The following is a 16,616-nucleotide window of genomic DNA, read 5'->3' on the forward strand; positions in this document are numbered from 1 at the left end:
ATATAAATTGCTTAAGGAAGCAACATTAGCAGTAATAAATGTCAAAACAGGCCTAGTCCCAGACTAAATTCTTTTCTTGTTTCCATAAGGTTTCATATACTTAATGAAAGGACGCATGAAGTATCCCAGTCTTCCATTTGGCCCACAATTTAATCAGGAGTTAATCTGCAGATATTTACCTCCTCCTGCAGATAAGAAGCAGCAGCCTTATGTTTGCAGGCTGTGGACCTCATAGGGGACTTCAGTGATTCTGGTAATCAGCTGGAAGGCCAACACAGCAGGACACAGTGTAGAAGAGTCCTTTGTTGACAACTGCTGAAGAAGGTGATTGCTGAGACAACAAGGGAGGGTGCTTTGTTGGATCCAATACTTAGAAATAAGGAGGTACTGGCTGGAGATACCAAACTGGGAGACAGCGTTGGCTGCAGTTGTTATGAAATGGTAGAGTTCTGGATCCTGAGAGAAGGGTGAAGGACAGAAGCAGAACCTCAGCCTTGGGTTTCAGGAGAATAGAATGTGTGTGATCTGTTTGGAAGAATTATATAGGATTCAGTCCTGGAGTGATGCAATATTAAAGAGAGCTCACTGGTATTCAAGATTTGCCTACTCCAAGCTAAAAAATGGTCTATCCTGACAAGCAGGAAATCAAGCAAAGGCAGCCAAATGCCTTTTGCTCCTGACTAAACTCAGGCATAAAATGAAGGCATAGAAGATGTGGAAATGGGAACAGGAAGAATGCAGAGAGATTCTTTGTGCAGGGATGGGATTTGGAAAACCAAAGCCCATCTGGAGTTTAATCTTAAAACAGATGAGAAGAAAAGCAAAAAAGGATTCTACAGATATATAAAGTGTAAAAGGAACAGTGTAGAAATGTTGCCCCACTGCTCAAATGCAGCAGAGGCTGTGGTGAGAAAGGACTATGTTACTCAATGTCTTCACCTCAGTCTTTACTGGTAAGATCTGCCTTTGGGAATCTCACCATCTGAGACCAGCACAGCCTGCAACAGGGATGACAGCCTTGGTGAAAATGTTGATGCCCAAAGAAGAAAGGAAAAGATTGTTAAGGCAACTGAAGCATTGCACCCCTCCTTCAGAGTGTGACAGCATAATTTGCAATATTTATATCTGCTCGCAAGCCTACAGGATGCTGAGCCAGTGAACAGTGTACATTTGTTCAGAATCTACGTGGCTATGTTCAGTTATAGCATTAGCTGCAAAAGGATCTGATACAAGGAATACATTTTGATCACAGTACTGGAAGCAGTAGTAGATTATATTTGTTAATTAGTGTCTTATCAGGTTATGATCCCCTCATGCTTATTACTACTTAGAAACAGGGATTCTGCTGCACTGTTGTCTGTTGTTTCTCTAGTATGAAAATCTGGTTGCAGTTTAGAGGAATGGTGAGAGGGGATTCAAGAGAACTTGTAGATAAAGAGAATATAGATGAGTTGCACGTATGAAAACTTCTCTACATGATGGTAATGCACAGCTTTTTGTGGAGACTTGTTAAACCATCTCCAGCCAATCCACAAGAAGATTCTCTTTTCGCTCTCAGGCTGTTACCTGTGCCATTGTCTATGCCTCTTCTTCACAGAAAGAAGAATCTCTTGCACCTGATTTTACAGATGTGCTTTAGTATTTTTTCACTTGGAATTTGTGCTTTTCTGTTTTATATGCAGCATGACACCTTGGTGCTGTCAATTAGACAGATGACAGACTAGATGTCAGTTTCTTATTATTTTTGATGAATCTGTTCTCATTTTTTTGATGTGGAAGTAATAAGTTGGATCAAAGAGTATTTAAAGTACAATTTATCCAAAATGACTGGAAATGCTAACTTTATTAAATAAGCAAAAGCTTCACTATGTGTTCCCTACTTGTGAAAAATACTTTTTTTTTTCCATTTTCAGTTTTTTTTTAATGTCTTCCTCATCATTTTTTAATATAGTTCTATAATTAAAACTTGTTCTTGCTTTATGAAAGAATATTCTTGGTATGTAGATCCTTCTTTTATTTAAGTACCATGATATCAGAAATACATCATAAAAAAAAAAAATATCTAGTAGCCAGGCTTAGGAGAATTGCCTGTCATACTCAACCTTATAATCAGATGATTTTTCCCTTTGACACAATTTGTGCTTTGCATTCTCTAGATTCTTTAGTTGTATGAGCCTCTAGTTCACGCATTCTGGAAGTGACCAGTGGGACCTTAAGTTGTTTGTCGCTAATTACAACTTGTTAATATTCCTTTTGCAACCAAAATTTGAAAAAGACCTCAATGTAAGTGAAACTGTAGTTCAAAATGTGAAAATTCACTTCTTTAGAGTGGAAATTCATCATGCCTCACTAGGATAATTTTTTCCCAAAAAGATAGGTAGATGGTTTGCAAGGTCATTTTAAGCAGTCATTGAAGGGGAAGAAGGATTGGGAAATGGTAGTGAATTTTTCAGGACTGCATGAGAAAAGTCTGGTAAGTAGGCAGTAACTGCTATGTCAGCGCCTGAAGCAGCACAGTGCTCATTCCTTTGTGGAATGAAGAAGGTGTGCTTGAAAAACTAAACTTTTGATAAAATAACAACGTAGCAAACCATTTTTAAGTGATAAAAAATGCTCTTTTTCTCCAAATAGAAAAATAAAATTAAAAATTCATATCTGTTTCCAATTAGAAACCCACAACTTGGGACAGAAAGGAGAAGATTTCTGTGCAGAATTTCAATTTCATCCAAATTCCTCCAGAAAAGCGGATTTTTTCATCCAAGCAGAAGATGAAGTGCTGAAACTTTCAGATTTGTTAGTAACCAGTCAAGGAAGATCTCCAAATATGTGTGCTCAGTTCAGTTCCAGTCCTGGAGAATCAAGGTACAGAAATACCTCAAAATACGTTGTTTTGTTTTTTTTTTTCTAAAATTAATAATGCAAACAAAGTAGCTATAATATTTTATAATGTCAGGGAAGTTGAGAATCAGTAAATCTTTTTACTTAGACTAGGAAAACTGATTTTTCTAGGCATTGAGTACCAGTTGATAGCTTGTACATGTAACTGTGATGACCGTATCTGTCCTTCTTTCCTGTTGGAATGCAGCATTTTAACACTGTCTCCTCCAGCGCTTATAAAGAATATGTTCATGGCAGTGGCTTATCTGCACACTGTAGGTACTTCAATTAATTGTAATCTCTTCAGGTAATTTAAAATGCGCGTATTGTACAGATTTAGAAAGGGTGATCTAAAGTCTAGTAGTATGTGTGGCTTTAAACCATAAATGTACCTTGAGTATGATGACTGATTAGGCAATTAGATGGCATAAGCTAGGAAACAAGAATGAATCAGGGTGAAATCTAGGTGAAGTCGGAAGACTAAAGGTCAGGAGTTGTAATACTTTGTAGGCAGGGTCTGTGACAGAAATCTAGAGAAGAGCAAATCCGACGATTCTATTCTATCCTTAAGTTTTGTACTAAACTATGGCCCTATATTGAAATCTTAAGAAACATACACACACATCCTATATGTGATGTAATATATGCACTGTAATGTATATACTGAAAAAATATATATAATATATTTTAAGCTCAAGGAGGGAGGGTTTAGATTGGATGTCAGGGAGAAGTTATTTACAGAGAGAGTGGTGAGGTGCTGCTATAGGCTGCCCAGAGAGGTTGAATACCTCCATCCCTGGCAGTATTCAAGACCAGGTTGGATGGAGCCCTGGGCAGCCTCGTCTAGTATCAGATCTGGAGGTTGGTGGCCCTGCACGTAATTGAATCTCTTCTCATTTTTCGCTGTCTCTGGCTAAATAAAGTAATCTTAAAACTGGAATTCTTGCCATCAAATATAATAATTAGAATAGCCCTATAATTTTGTAGTTTTCTACAAAACTACTACTATACTAACTTCTAGATCTTCTAGATCTTCTCATTTCAGTAAATGTGAAATTGTTCATCCTGAAGAATTTGGTTTCTTATAATCTGAGCATCAATTTGATCCGCAAATGTTTCACTGCTTTGTTTTTCCATATTAATATTTGCTTCTCATAAGCATTTTCTGTTTATAGCCACTTTCTATTCATCAGTTTTATGCGTTAGCATTGTAGTATATTTGCTTATTATTTCCATACTTAGAAGTTTTCTTTTAGACTTACAGGTTTAAGATGTAATAGAAACACATTTCTGTTATTGCTTCTGAACACATTTGTAACAGTTAACAAATTTTGTTAGTTTATTTTTGCATACATTTTGGGAGGGTGAAGTGTTCTTTCCATTAACTTTTTTTTTCTTTCTCCTATAAGTGGTGCTGTAGGAAGTAGAGGGAAAATACTCCCTGAATTTATATCTTCAAGGGAAGATCCCACAGGTTTTGGTGGAAAGACACAAACTTCATTCCTCTTAAAAGAATTGGACACTCTAAGGGCCAAAAATAAAAAGGTACAATTTAGATTCTCAGATCACAGAATTTATTATTTTACAATTGTCTCATAAAGCATAAATTTTAAACTGTTCCTAATTCAGTTTTGTTATTTATTTAAGCACTCTAAACAATAACTTTCTAGTCATTTTAGATTGTTAGTGCCTGGTTAACAGCTGCTTTTCCAGAATTAAAAAAAACTTTCATCCTGCTCTTTGACCTTTTTAATCAGTGACGTAAGTTCCTGCATCATGGATAAAAAAAACCTACTGACGCTAATGGAAAAGTTTTCTTTGGCTTGAAAAAGCTTGTGGACTGGAGTCTCCACATAAAACATATTTATTATGTGTGGAATTATTTACAATAGAACACTTTGTAGTGATGACTGGCATCCTATTCATGTTATCAGAGCAGACAGTGTATTTTATATATGTAATTTGAGTATGTTTTGCCTTTGCTACCCCTTTTCTCTTTTGTACTTCTGATATAATAAAGACAGGACTGTAGCTTCTCTATTATAATAGAGTAGTTCAAATGATGACACTATGGCACAATTCAAAATCTGAAACTTACGTTCTGCAGTACACATGATCTATTTCATTAAACACTCCATTCCTAATCTTAGGTGGCTCAAGCATTTCATTATAAGTTTTTGAGCTCTTAAATACAAAAAAATTAGCAAAACTAAAGCCAATGTTTCATGAACGTAATCTGGAACTCATATACTGTACATGAGATCCATATAGCAACCTCACCTGGGTACCTCTGTGTTATTTCTACCATTAGGAATGATTGTATCTTTATAAACAACAGAAAAATGTATAACCTTTTCACTAAATGTTCCCCAGTGAGGGGACAAAGAGCAGTGAGAACAAACTGGAACACAGGAGATTCTGTCTAATCAGGAAATGTTTCTTTACTGTGTGGATGGCTGAGCACTGACACAAGCTACGTAGAGGCTGTGAAGCATATCTTCCATGGAGATCTCCAAAAACTGCCTGAATGTGGTGTTGGGCAACCTGCTAAGGGTTTCCCTGCTTGAGCAGGGGATAGAGCAGTTGGACCCAAAGGGCCTGCCAACCTCAACCATCCTGTTATGATGTGGAATGTCACTGACTGTTCAATGACAAGCTCAGACATTTCTCCATAAGCAGAGCCAGTGAATTCCCAATTAAAAGAAAGACCTCAGCATGTAGAAGAATATCTGTTTTCTATCTGGTGATGCACATGGAAAATGATACATTTGCAGCTCTTCAGATATAAATTATGTCAGTACTCTTGATGGGAAATAGGCTACTCATGCAGTTACCACTTACATTATATTCCACGTAACTGAACTTCCTTAGTGAGAATGACCACAGACGTCCCCATTATCGTAAGAGGGGATTCCCAAATGAAAACAATGGCATCCACATTGCTTCTTTTCTCAAAGAGCAAGATAAAACAATTTATCTTAAATAAATTTGTCCTTTAAATAAATAAATAAAATAAATTGAATTTGTGGTATTACCAATATTTGTATTTTGGGAGTAAGACTGCAATTTAATATTTTGTTACACTTGTTCAATTCAGCTTCAAGATGAGGTGTTGGAAAAGGACAAGGAGTTGAAGACAATAAAACTGGACTTAGAACTGCAAGAGAGAGCTACAGAAGCTAAGATTGCAGAAAAGATTGCAGGTACAGTAGGCAAGCGTTTAACAGATGGCTATATAGCTCATGCAGTACACGAGGTTGCTATATGACGTGGCCTAGTGAGTGTTAGCTTTATTTGCTAAAGGAGGGAAGATTTGACTTTTTTTTTTTTTCTTTCTTTTTTTTTTTTTTTTTTTTGTGTGTGCATGTGTGGCTGTTTAGAGTTGCTTAGAAAATAGGTGGCTTTAACATCCTGGTACTGGTATTAGCAGGAGCTTTACCTGTATTCATACTGATTTGGGCATTAAATGCATTGTTAACACCATGTCAATCCAATCACAAAAAGGTTGTTTGTTTTGTTGGAAGGTCCTGAACAAACAAGGGGAAATAATGATTACCAGTGCCTCTACCTTTCAACCAGCAGTTCAAATACCACTTATTGTTTTAGCTCATGCAGAGCAATACTACCCCTCTCCCGGTGTATGAAGGTAGTTGCACATTCACCTCAGCTAGAGACCTGCACCTTTCTTGAAAATATGTGTTCTTCTGGCAGTTAATGAATTTTTATCTGATTATGTTATGTCTCCAGCGAAAGAGGCCTTAATGTTTTTAAGTTTATGGTTAAGAGTGGATACATGCTTATATCTGTTGTTAATCATCCTTTGGTATACACACAAGACTGGAAACAGTTTGCATTCTGTGATTTCAGAAATTTCTAAAGTAATGAAGGGTGAGCATTTTTATTATTATTGAAAGGTGACAGTGTGTATCTTGTACTCGGTAGATGAAATGTTCTCTGAGGTTTTCCTCTAGGTGTTTCAAATAAATTAATGAGAGTACTTTTCTAAATTAATTGTATTATTTGTTCATAAATACAGTGTAAGCTATGTAAAGTTGTGTCCTTGTGGAGGATAAATATTCAAATAATATTGATAGTAATAATACCTGTTCCCAAAATATCAGTATTGGTGAGTAACTAGGAAAACAGCAGTGAAAATAAACTGAAAAAACAGATGGCTGACTTTACGCTTAACGTGAAACTCGTGGGAGTAAATTAGTCTCTGCATACTCCAAGTAGAAAATTGCTAGATTTTCTGTGGTAGAGGATGAGAAAGGAGGAAATGGCTATTAGAAGTCAAGTTTAAGTGAAATGCAGGCAGAATTTTACTTTTCTATCACCCTAAATGACCTTGTTTTCTGTATTTTCAGAAGACAAAAGAAGGCTGCACTGCACATCATAGTTGTATCCATCAGCCAAATGCTAATGCAAATTGTTTGGGTTGAATTCCAAGTTTTGTGTTTGTTCTTGGATGTTTGCACAGTGTTTTACCTCTGTGCACCTGTAGCACATAAATACTCTATTTGATATAGGTGTTAAAGCCTCGTTAAAACCTGGAAATGAATATATGACTGTCTAAATGCTATTTAGTCTTCCTGTTATGGAAACATTTGAAATATTTGTTAGTAAATTGTTTTCTCCTGCATTACTGTTTAAACTTTCTAATTATGTCCTAACCATGATGTTCCCCCTAAAACAGTATGGCAGGTATATTGATAGAATAATTATCATAGTTATTACAGTTAAAAAGAGTATGCCAAATTTTAATGAGAGCTGCAATGAGTAATAAGGATTGTCTTTTAAAAAGATAATCTTTTTGATCCTTTTACTGGTTCAGGAAGTATAAAATTCTTTAAATGCTGTGAGAGAGGCTAAGAGTCTTAGTACTTAGGCTGTTTGGAAAAAGAAAAAAAAAGTAGCAGCAGTAGCCTTGTTAATGTCTAGCATTTTGCTTACCATTTTACTGTTCTAAGACTCTTCCGAAGTTTGAATAAACATTTTGAAATATGGAATGATGTGAACTGAACTGAATTTATGGAGGTCTGTATGTGTCTTTGTGAAGGTCTATACTTGTCTGTCGTAAAAGCCTTGGGGAGAATTCTAATGGACAAGCAGAACATTATAAAGACTCAGTGTGTTTCAGGAAAAATATTTTTCCCTTATTTTAAGTCCTTTGTGGAAAGGAGAGCACATGCTGCTGTGATTTCATGTTACTAGTTAATGTTTAATTACCACAGCGTATAACACATGGTAAAGTGAAGCTTGTAAATATGGGTGTTTGCATTTTTATTATTACTTTGTACTGACTTTATGATAAGAAAATGACTCCACAAAATTATACTGCAAAAAATGTCAGAAAGGTACACCATAAAATGTTATCTACTTTGAGGAATATTAAAATTCTATTTTTAAATGGAACTCTCTAATTGATGGGCTTTACCTAAATGTGCCCTTTGGGAAGAACAGAAAAGCTGAAGACAAAGGCCATCTTAAAATTTTACTACAATGGTCTTCAGAAGCAAATAACCTAAAGCTTGTCATTTTGTGATTTTTACTTTGTTCGGAGGAAAACGTAAAGAGAAGTGCAAATTTGTGAGATGGCTTATGAGAGAATAAAAAAGTAAATAATAAATGTAGAAGAGGGATATGGTGGAAGAGAATGTTTACCATGTGCAATAAATGGCTTATTTTCAGAAGATTTTTATTTTAAGATTTTACTAAACTGGCGTTTACAGTTCATGAGGGGATTTGCAGTTCTGTTTGCATACGCTTGACCACTAGAGGTGTTATTTCTGGTGGACATTTGCCACAGATTACAATTGATTCTTCACTAGCCTGTTAGATTTCTTCTCATACCAGACATTGCCAGAAGGTACAATTAGTTTCCCTACTTATCTTGAAGATTAGAAAAAAAGAGAAGGAGGCAACACTACGGAAATCAAGGGAAGAGCACTTTATAAAGGAACTGGGGCCAGAATAATGTAAAGAAAAAACACAACACCAACTGTGAGGTGGTCATGAAGAACAGAAAAGGAATTAGTGAAATACTGGACTGCAGAACTTTTGTCTGTTGAACAGAAAAGGGAATGAGTGCCCTCTGTGGGAGGGCAAGGGGAGGAGGAGGACAGACTGAACGTTAAGGATGGAGGTGTTACTAAGTCTACAAAACAGCCAGCAGAGAGAATAGATCTCACTTTGAACTGATAGGATAGATTACTTCATTTTTGCCTAACAAGAATTACACCGGGCATATATAGAAATTTTTAGAGGAATGAGCTGCTTGTGTGTGACAGACATAGACAGTGGCAGTGTCTATAGTCTTGGAAAGCTATCTAAGCCCTGAGCTTCTGGCAGCTATATCCACCATACCTCACATCAAGAAGATAAACTGCAGTTGACAGCAGAGCTCTCTTAATTTGTTTTCATATTGCTATCATGCTCCAGTGTATTGGGATTAAGAATAATTCTGAAGGAAAATATGGTCAGAAATACTTTGTATCAAATCTTTCTATAACAAGGGGCTATTTTCTTTATTTGTTTGCTAGCATTTTCAGCAATATCTGATAATAATGTTACCAGGATCTAATACTATTCTTAATCAGAGTCAACTCCGCAGGAAAAAATCAGTTTATACAAAAATGCTGGGAATTAACATTTGTGGTATTTTGGAATTCTTGAGCCTGCTGTGGGAATGGTCGTGGAAGTTATTTAGTGTTTATTGATTTAACTTGAAAAATATTTACTGAATGAATGTGCAAAAGTAATAGTTTTAATAGTAAAAATTAGAACTAAAATCCAAATGACTATTATCTTCAAGTTAGATATAGCATCCCATAAACTAAGAGGAAGTAAGTAATCTTGCTAGTAATAAACTTAGGGTGGCGATAACTTCCAGCACAGCAGCATTTTCCATTCTTCAAAGCTCAATTTAGAGTCCCTTTTTAGATGTTATTTTTCTTTCTTGCATGTCATCCATTAAAGATTAGCCGTGGAAGGCTGGAGCATGGAGAGATTATGAGTGGAAGAACAACTCCTGCAGAATAATAATCAGTTTTTGGTATTTAATGCTGTTTGACTTTTGCAGACACATTTCTTATTAACCTTTGGTACAAACAGAAATCCAGGTTCCTGATAGCTCATGGAGAAGATGAATTCAAGATCCTCTTCCAATTAAAGCGAAATAAGGCCAATATTGGGCTTTAACCAAAAGAACTTAATAGTTCCCCAACCCTTGTGTTTATAAACCTAAATATGAATGACATTTTACAGTTTAAGTAGGTAATGCATGCACTTTCCTAACTTGTTTTTAGTGCGTAATTCATTTCTGTATGTATTTATAAGATTCTGAGCTTTTATTGTTGTTGTTCTATTTGTGCCTCCTTATGCAGTTACATTTTTTCAAAGTATTTACTGATATATAAGGGAATTTTGAAACTAGCTGTATGATTTGAATCCTCTATGTGGGGAGGTCTATTTATTTAAAGAACAGAGAAAAAAAAAGAAGAAATTCAACTTCAAGGTAGGAGTGTTGCGAGTGATGGTATCTTAATTTTTGAGAGCTCAATTTGAAAAAATTTAATTTTAGCTTTGAATTGTCAGAATCATCAACTATCAAAAAAAGTAGCATGCAGCTCTTTGGCAATATAAAATAAACAAATAGGTTAAAAATATAAACTATTAAGCTATTGATGGGGTAAAGTTTGTTTGTTTGTTTGTTTTTGTAAAAAGCTAGCCAGTATGTTCTGCAAATTACGTGATTAGTCTGGCCCCTTCTTTGTTCCCCACTGCATCATGCTTGATGAATGTAAAAAATTGGGGTTTATTCATGATATTCTATTTCTTGGGACATTACAGAAACTCTTACTTAACCTTTCAAATCATAACTTGCAAACTTCATTGCAATATTTATTGTTTTCCCCCTGAAGTAAATATTTATCAGCAATCATTAACTGGAAAAAAAAAAAAAGTTTAACAGCATTACTGTTTGAGTTTTGAAGTCAGCTGTGTTTAGTATACTAGAAGCAGAGGCTTAAGGATTGCCTTTCACAAGAACTGCCTTGGGGTCTGTGTATAATACTCCCTCCTATTCTTTACCCACTTTATTTTTTTTTTTTTAATTGAACTAGGATCTAAGTACACAAAGAAAACTCTGTACAGAACTGCCACTAAGCAACTTCAGCCTTTTATTAGGAACGCTGTGTTTATATCATTGGAAATGTAGGAGCAAATGAATGCTGTGCACTAAATACGTACAACAAACACAAAGCAATAAAGTCAGTGTGTTCTATCAGTGTTTGTTCAGATTGCTTTATCTATAAAGTCACATTTAGGTGTAAACAACTTGTAGTCTATAATTCCTGGTATAGACCAGTGAAAACTCTTACTCAGTTTTCCTGTGATCATCTTATCACTATTTTTGCTTTTATTTTGTCAATTATAGGTTATAACTGAAGGTAAATGAATGGTAGTTTTCAAAAAACAACAGCAAGCAACTTAAGTTGTCTGTTTCATAACAGAACATTTCAGCACTGTTTTTAAGTCAACAGTCACCCCAGAGCTCGTGGTAGTTTGCCATTAACCTGAATGAGACCAGCATCAGGGCCTTAGGCTTTGAACGTTTCCAGGGATTATCTGCATTTTGCAACATGTATGCACAGACCAATTAGTGACACATTTTAAAGGCTTTCATAGCAATGCAGTAAATCTGTTTTTCAGTTTATTTGCCTATGATAAGAATGACTTCTTATTTAAGGATTGCGCGCACAGTCATTAAACCTAGTAGAAAAAGAAGTCTCAGAGGATTTCTAAATTGACTGAATAACAAACGCATGCATTTGTATTTTTATAAGATGGAGCATATATCTACATGGTTAAATGAAATGTAATAATATTGGTCCATCTAGCAATGGCAAGGATATTTCCAGGTCCTTCTGTGATTAGATAGATGGAGATCAGGTAATGTAGGATAAAAATGGGGTGGCTGATAAAAAGGAAAATGCAAGTATTTATTGTATTCCATTTCACCCTAGTTTACTTCCCTAATTCTTCACATCATCTAGCTGCTCTTCAGCAATACAAAGTGAAAGCACAGCAGCAAAAATCTTTGTTTAAAGTTTCTGCACAGTAAATATCAACTGACAGTTGTTTTATGGAAACAACAGAGAAGGGTAAACAAGAAGCTTATTACAGAAATCTTGAATTCTGAGTATTATTTGGCCAAGTAAGTTGTTTTGTGTTTCTACTTTTTCTTTAAAATAATATACAACCTCAAATGGTAGAAAAGAAAACAGTTTTTTGCTTCATTTTTCTTGTGAAATCAACCTTCACTCTCATCTTATAGATATATGCCTGTTTGAGACAGAATTTGGATCATACAGCAAAAAGTTTGGCATAATTACTTATGATTATTTCCAGAAATTCTTGAATATTTAAGATGTCTTGCACATTTTTAATAAAAAAAATATATCCTCTCTTATGTATTTCTTGTTTCTGTAATGATGGGAGTAACCAGGTCAGTTATCTTGGTTGTACCAGAATCTAGGCTAAAGAAAATCCCAAGTCGCTTATTTTTCAGCAACCACTGACCACTAATGTTAAATTTTAAATTGCAGAATTTTTCTATTCTGCACCAGTATATTATTATTAACAGAAAAACTTGCCGACTGTGTATTTTCTTAAAAGCAACTGATCACTAAAGCTAGTGTTAGAAAAGCACTTAGCAGAGTCTTAACTGTAGTATTATTTTGTTTTCATGTAATTCAAAGCAAAAATAATTATCATATAACATCAGTTAATGTCGAATACTTTGCAAAGTCAAAAATATCATCATTTTTATAAGCTTTATTTACCTTTAAAGCCAATTGTTATAGTATTTAATGTATCTTATGAGCTGGTGGTGTGGATATTGCTCTGATCTTTTTCTTGTAATGTCATGCCTGTATTCTTGCTTTTAAATATAAATATGAGTACTCAAGTAATTTCTACTATAGATATTTTAAATCCTAATAAGTTCTTGTTTCTTGCTTCTTCTTTCTTATTTTGTTTTAATTTTTACTATTTATATCGATGACCTCTAGGAAATCAGCAAACAGTTTTTTCCTGGGAACTGAGCTTACCTATCTTCTCCCAGAGATTTATTGTTTGGAAAATGTGAACCACTGTTTAAACTGGAATGATTTCCAACATGCCTTCTCACTCCTGCTATGTTTTAAAGGTAGCTTAAAAAGTGTAGAAGACAGGTTTGCCAAAGAATCAGGTTCAACTAAGAAAATATGTACACTTCTTTGACTCAATAAACTCATACTCTGTATGGTTCATCTTCTTCATATTTACTTTTGCCCATATTAGAAAACAATTAGCTTACTAAACAAATTTGAGTATTTGGGAAGAAAATATCTACTTTGAGTCTCTCTCATTTGACTAAGAATTACATGATATTTGATAAGCTTGTTTAAAAATGGACATATCCAAATATTATTGTAAACACCCATTGATTTGTTTTACCTGCAATATAAGTATTTTACTTAGTTGGCTTACATAGTAGCTAATAATATTTGTTAATGTAATTTAACTGCTGTGAACCTTTACTGAACAAATATTGAAATTTATACAAGTCAAAGAAAGAGAATCTCTAATGACTTTTGTAAAAGCTTCCATTTAATAGTTAAGGAGAAAAGTTTATATGACATACCAGATGCAATTAACAGTAGATTTTACATTTAATAAAAAGAAAGAAGCATATGTATTTGCTTTATTCATTCCATCATAATTTGCATTAGAGCTGTGGGTGTTTAATGAGCAAATTCCAGCTAAAATGCTATATTGATTTTCTAAGTGAACTTTGTAATAGCTATCTACCTTACAAAAGCTCTCTGTTTACAATTGTTTTCTTTACTAAAAACTAAAAATGTTTTAGAATTGATGAGTTTAGCATAATGATTCTTTTAAAATAAAGAGCTCTTTTAGAGTATGCATGGATTTTAGTTACAAGGAGAAAGATGTTATTAAATTATTCCAAAGCAAATAAAGTTTATTCAACTAAATAGTAGTCATACTTGCATATTTTACAAGCATTGGAAAATAATCTTTTTTCTTAATTTATCACTATAGAAATTGAACATTTTAACTCTTGATTATCATATGTATATGAATTTGAAAATGACACAATTCATTTTAGCTTAATATTTGCTCCATTCATACTTCATTTTGTATGTCATTTTTGTGCTTGAAACATAAGTATTATAGGAATTTGCGTTTCTTGTTGGTCAGCCCTCAAGATAAACAGGATAGGGTTGGTTGGTGTGCCATTGGATGCTATCCAAGAAAAACGTCATGGTTCCAACCAGAGCAGTGGGTGACTAAGTAGCTGGATCAGGCATCAAGCCAGTATGCCAGTATGGGGCTAGTGGTTTACTTGGATATACCATATCTTGAATGAGATTTTGGAACCTACCTTCTTACTTTCAATTACTTTTTGCCTGGCATTTGAAAGAAAATTTTGGTTAGTAAACTAGATATTTTTAGCTGTTTTTATTATGGGGGATTTTTGTCCCTTTCATACACATTAAATTATGTGACTTTACATGTCACATGCTTCTGAAATATTTCATCAAATGTTTTGTTTTATTGCTACACTGAAACTCAGAGATGAGATGTATGCGTTTCAGTGGCTTATTTGAAGAATGTCGTGAAGCTCATGATTTGGATGAGTTGTGTCCATGAGGAAAGTGCAGTATTCTGCTGTCAGTTTCCTCAAAGTCATGAAGGCTAATGTGATGCTGAATCCTTGTTTGAAAATGTTCAGAAATGTTTTTTTATCCCATGCTCTTTGCCCAATTTTCCAATTAATCCTTATAATTTTTTAACCTAGGGTTAGTGTTTGTTATTTCCTTTGGTCAATGTCAGTAAAATTACATGGTATTAAAATGACTATGCTAAGTATCTTTTAAAAAAGCAGCAACACAACTTGTGCAAATTAAGTCGCTATTTCGTAGCCAACAGCTTAAAGACAGTATTTTGTAATGATGAACCTTTGAGTGGGAGAAGAGTTCATTGTTCAAGGCAACCTGCCTCTTGGTTGTTATCAGGGATGGTGAGATTTGAGATAAGCAGGATGCTTACGTCACTTGAAAAATCTCTGAATGTTTTCATACCACCATACATAAAATACTGCTATATATAAAATACTGCTGCTTCATACTGCTATATATAATGTCTTTGATTTCAAGATGAATAAGCAATAATACAGATTTTAAAAGCCTGTGTAGTCATTTATTAACACTAGTTATTATTCCTCAGAGAGGGAATTACATATGCCAAAACATAGTCCTGCTAAGTGTACTCATGTGCTCAAGATTCATTTTAGCATTCAGCAAATGAGAGTTTTCCATGCTGACATAAGAGATAAATAAGGTATGATAGAAGGAGTACACTCAATAAATAAATAACCTCCCTCCCTTCTCCCCCCCACCCTCCCAAAAGAAAGAACAACAAGAGAAAGATAATTAATGCCAGAATAAGTGCCAAATCTGCAGTTATTTTAGACAGCTTTGTACTCATTCCAGCAATTATTTTCATGCTGAAAATTGCATAATATTTTCAGTTTTGCAGCTTTGTGGAAAGGATTCTCTGTGCGGTATCACTGGCATAATAGAAGATAAAATGACATAATTTAATGGAAAAACTATAGTAAATGTATCTGTACTTTAAGGTACAGATAGGTAATAATTATCATAGATAATAAAACTAATTGTATATTCCAGATCCAGCCAGGACACAGAGGTTGCACTGTGATGTGCCTCAGAGATGAATCACTAGTTTCTCTATTAGCACTGATCTCAGCAAGCTAAATGGAAGTCTGACGATCTGAAATGTATAGTCTGCTCCATACAGTTTGTTCTTCTTCTCGCTGAACCACCTACCTTTGCAGGCATTGGACTCCTGCAAGTGCTACAGATTTGTTCCTGACTACCAAACTGTGTACATGCAGTTTTACAGCTGCTTTATTCATGTCTAAGTTTTGTCATTCCGTATCAAGGACAGTCTTGTTGTGAATGGCAAATACATCTTCTAAAAAATAATACTGCTCATGTGGAAGAAGAAAATACTCAAATGGGAGAGAATTAGATCAATGTTTCATAAATTTTGTGTACATACCAAATTCAGGGTGCTGATGCTGATTTCTTTTGGGGTGTACAGGGCTGGAGGGGTGAAGATGCATTTTATTAAATGGATTTTTGTAGAGATAGGACTGCACCCCCAGAAGTAGCATTTAGACTTTCTTTATCCTCTTTTGTCCAGTTTGCTGTTACTGCACAACCTTTTCCCTTTTTGCTTGAGATGCAAAAACACTTCTTTACTTCTCTGTTAACACACTTCTCTGTTGCCTTGATCATCTTCCTAATTTGTCTCCCAGCATTCTTTTTCAGTTCCTTTTCTCACCCATTTTATTTCACTCGTTATTTGAGCTTCTTATATTATTTGTTTTATTCTTTTTCCTCAGTACTGATAACATGTAAGTATTTTGTGCCACTGATACAGCTGCTACCAAAAACTCCTGTTTTCTTACACTTCTTTTTAGTAAAGAGCAACGGAGTGTTTTATTTTCCACTGTGAAGGTCTTGTGCAATAATGTACAAAGGCAAAGTAAGAGTACAGAAAAGTAATTATAAAGGCAGTGAAGTTAATCTTGATTGAGGTAAGAGTGGAGGCATAAAAGCTCCAAATAAAGAGGAAGGCTTCCT

The 16,616-nt window shown here is 34.7% G+C and overlaps 1 protein-coding gene across 23 annotated transcripts in view; it reads left to right on the plus strand.

Moving 5' to 3' along the window:
- Positions 1-16,616, plus strand: part of MIPOL1 (mirror-image polydactyly 1) — a 176,240-nt gene that overhangs the window by 38,460 nt on the left and 121,164 nt on the right. For 22 of the 23 annotated variants that reach the window (XM_048950008.1, XM_048950006.1, XM_048950005.1 and 19 more), the window contains 3 exons: positions 2,670-2,862; positions 4,287-4,422; positions 5,975-6,080. In XM_048950008.1, coding sequence (XP_048805965.1) covers positions 2,670-2,862; positions 4,287-4,422; positions 5,975-6,080 — 435 coding nt within the window. Of the gene's footprint in view, positions 1-238; positions 325-2,669; positions 2,863-4,286; positions 4,423-5,974; positions 6,081-16,616 lie in introns of those variants that run through there. The other variant, XM_048950028.1, reaches the window with a different exon arrangement.

This window comes from Lagopus muta, chromosome 6 (genome assembly GCF_023343835.1).
Source record: "Lagopus muta isolate bLagMut1 chromosome 6, bLagMut1 primary, whole genome shotgun sequence".
Lineage (NCBI taxonomy): Eukaryota > Metazoa > Chordata > Aves > Galliformes > Phasianidae > Lagopus > Lagopus muta.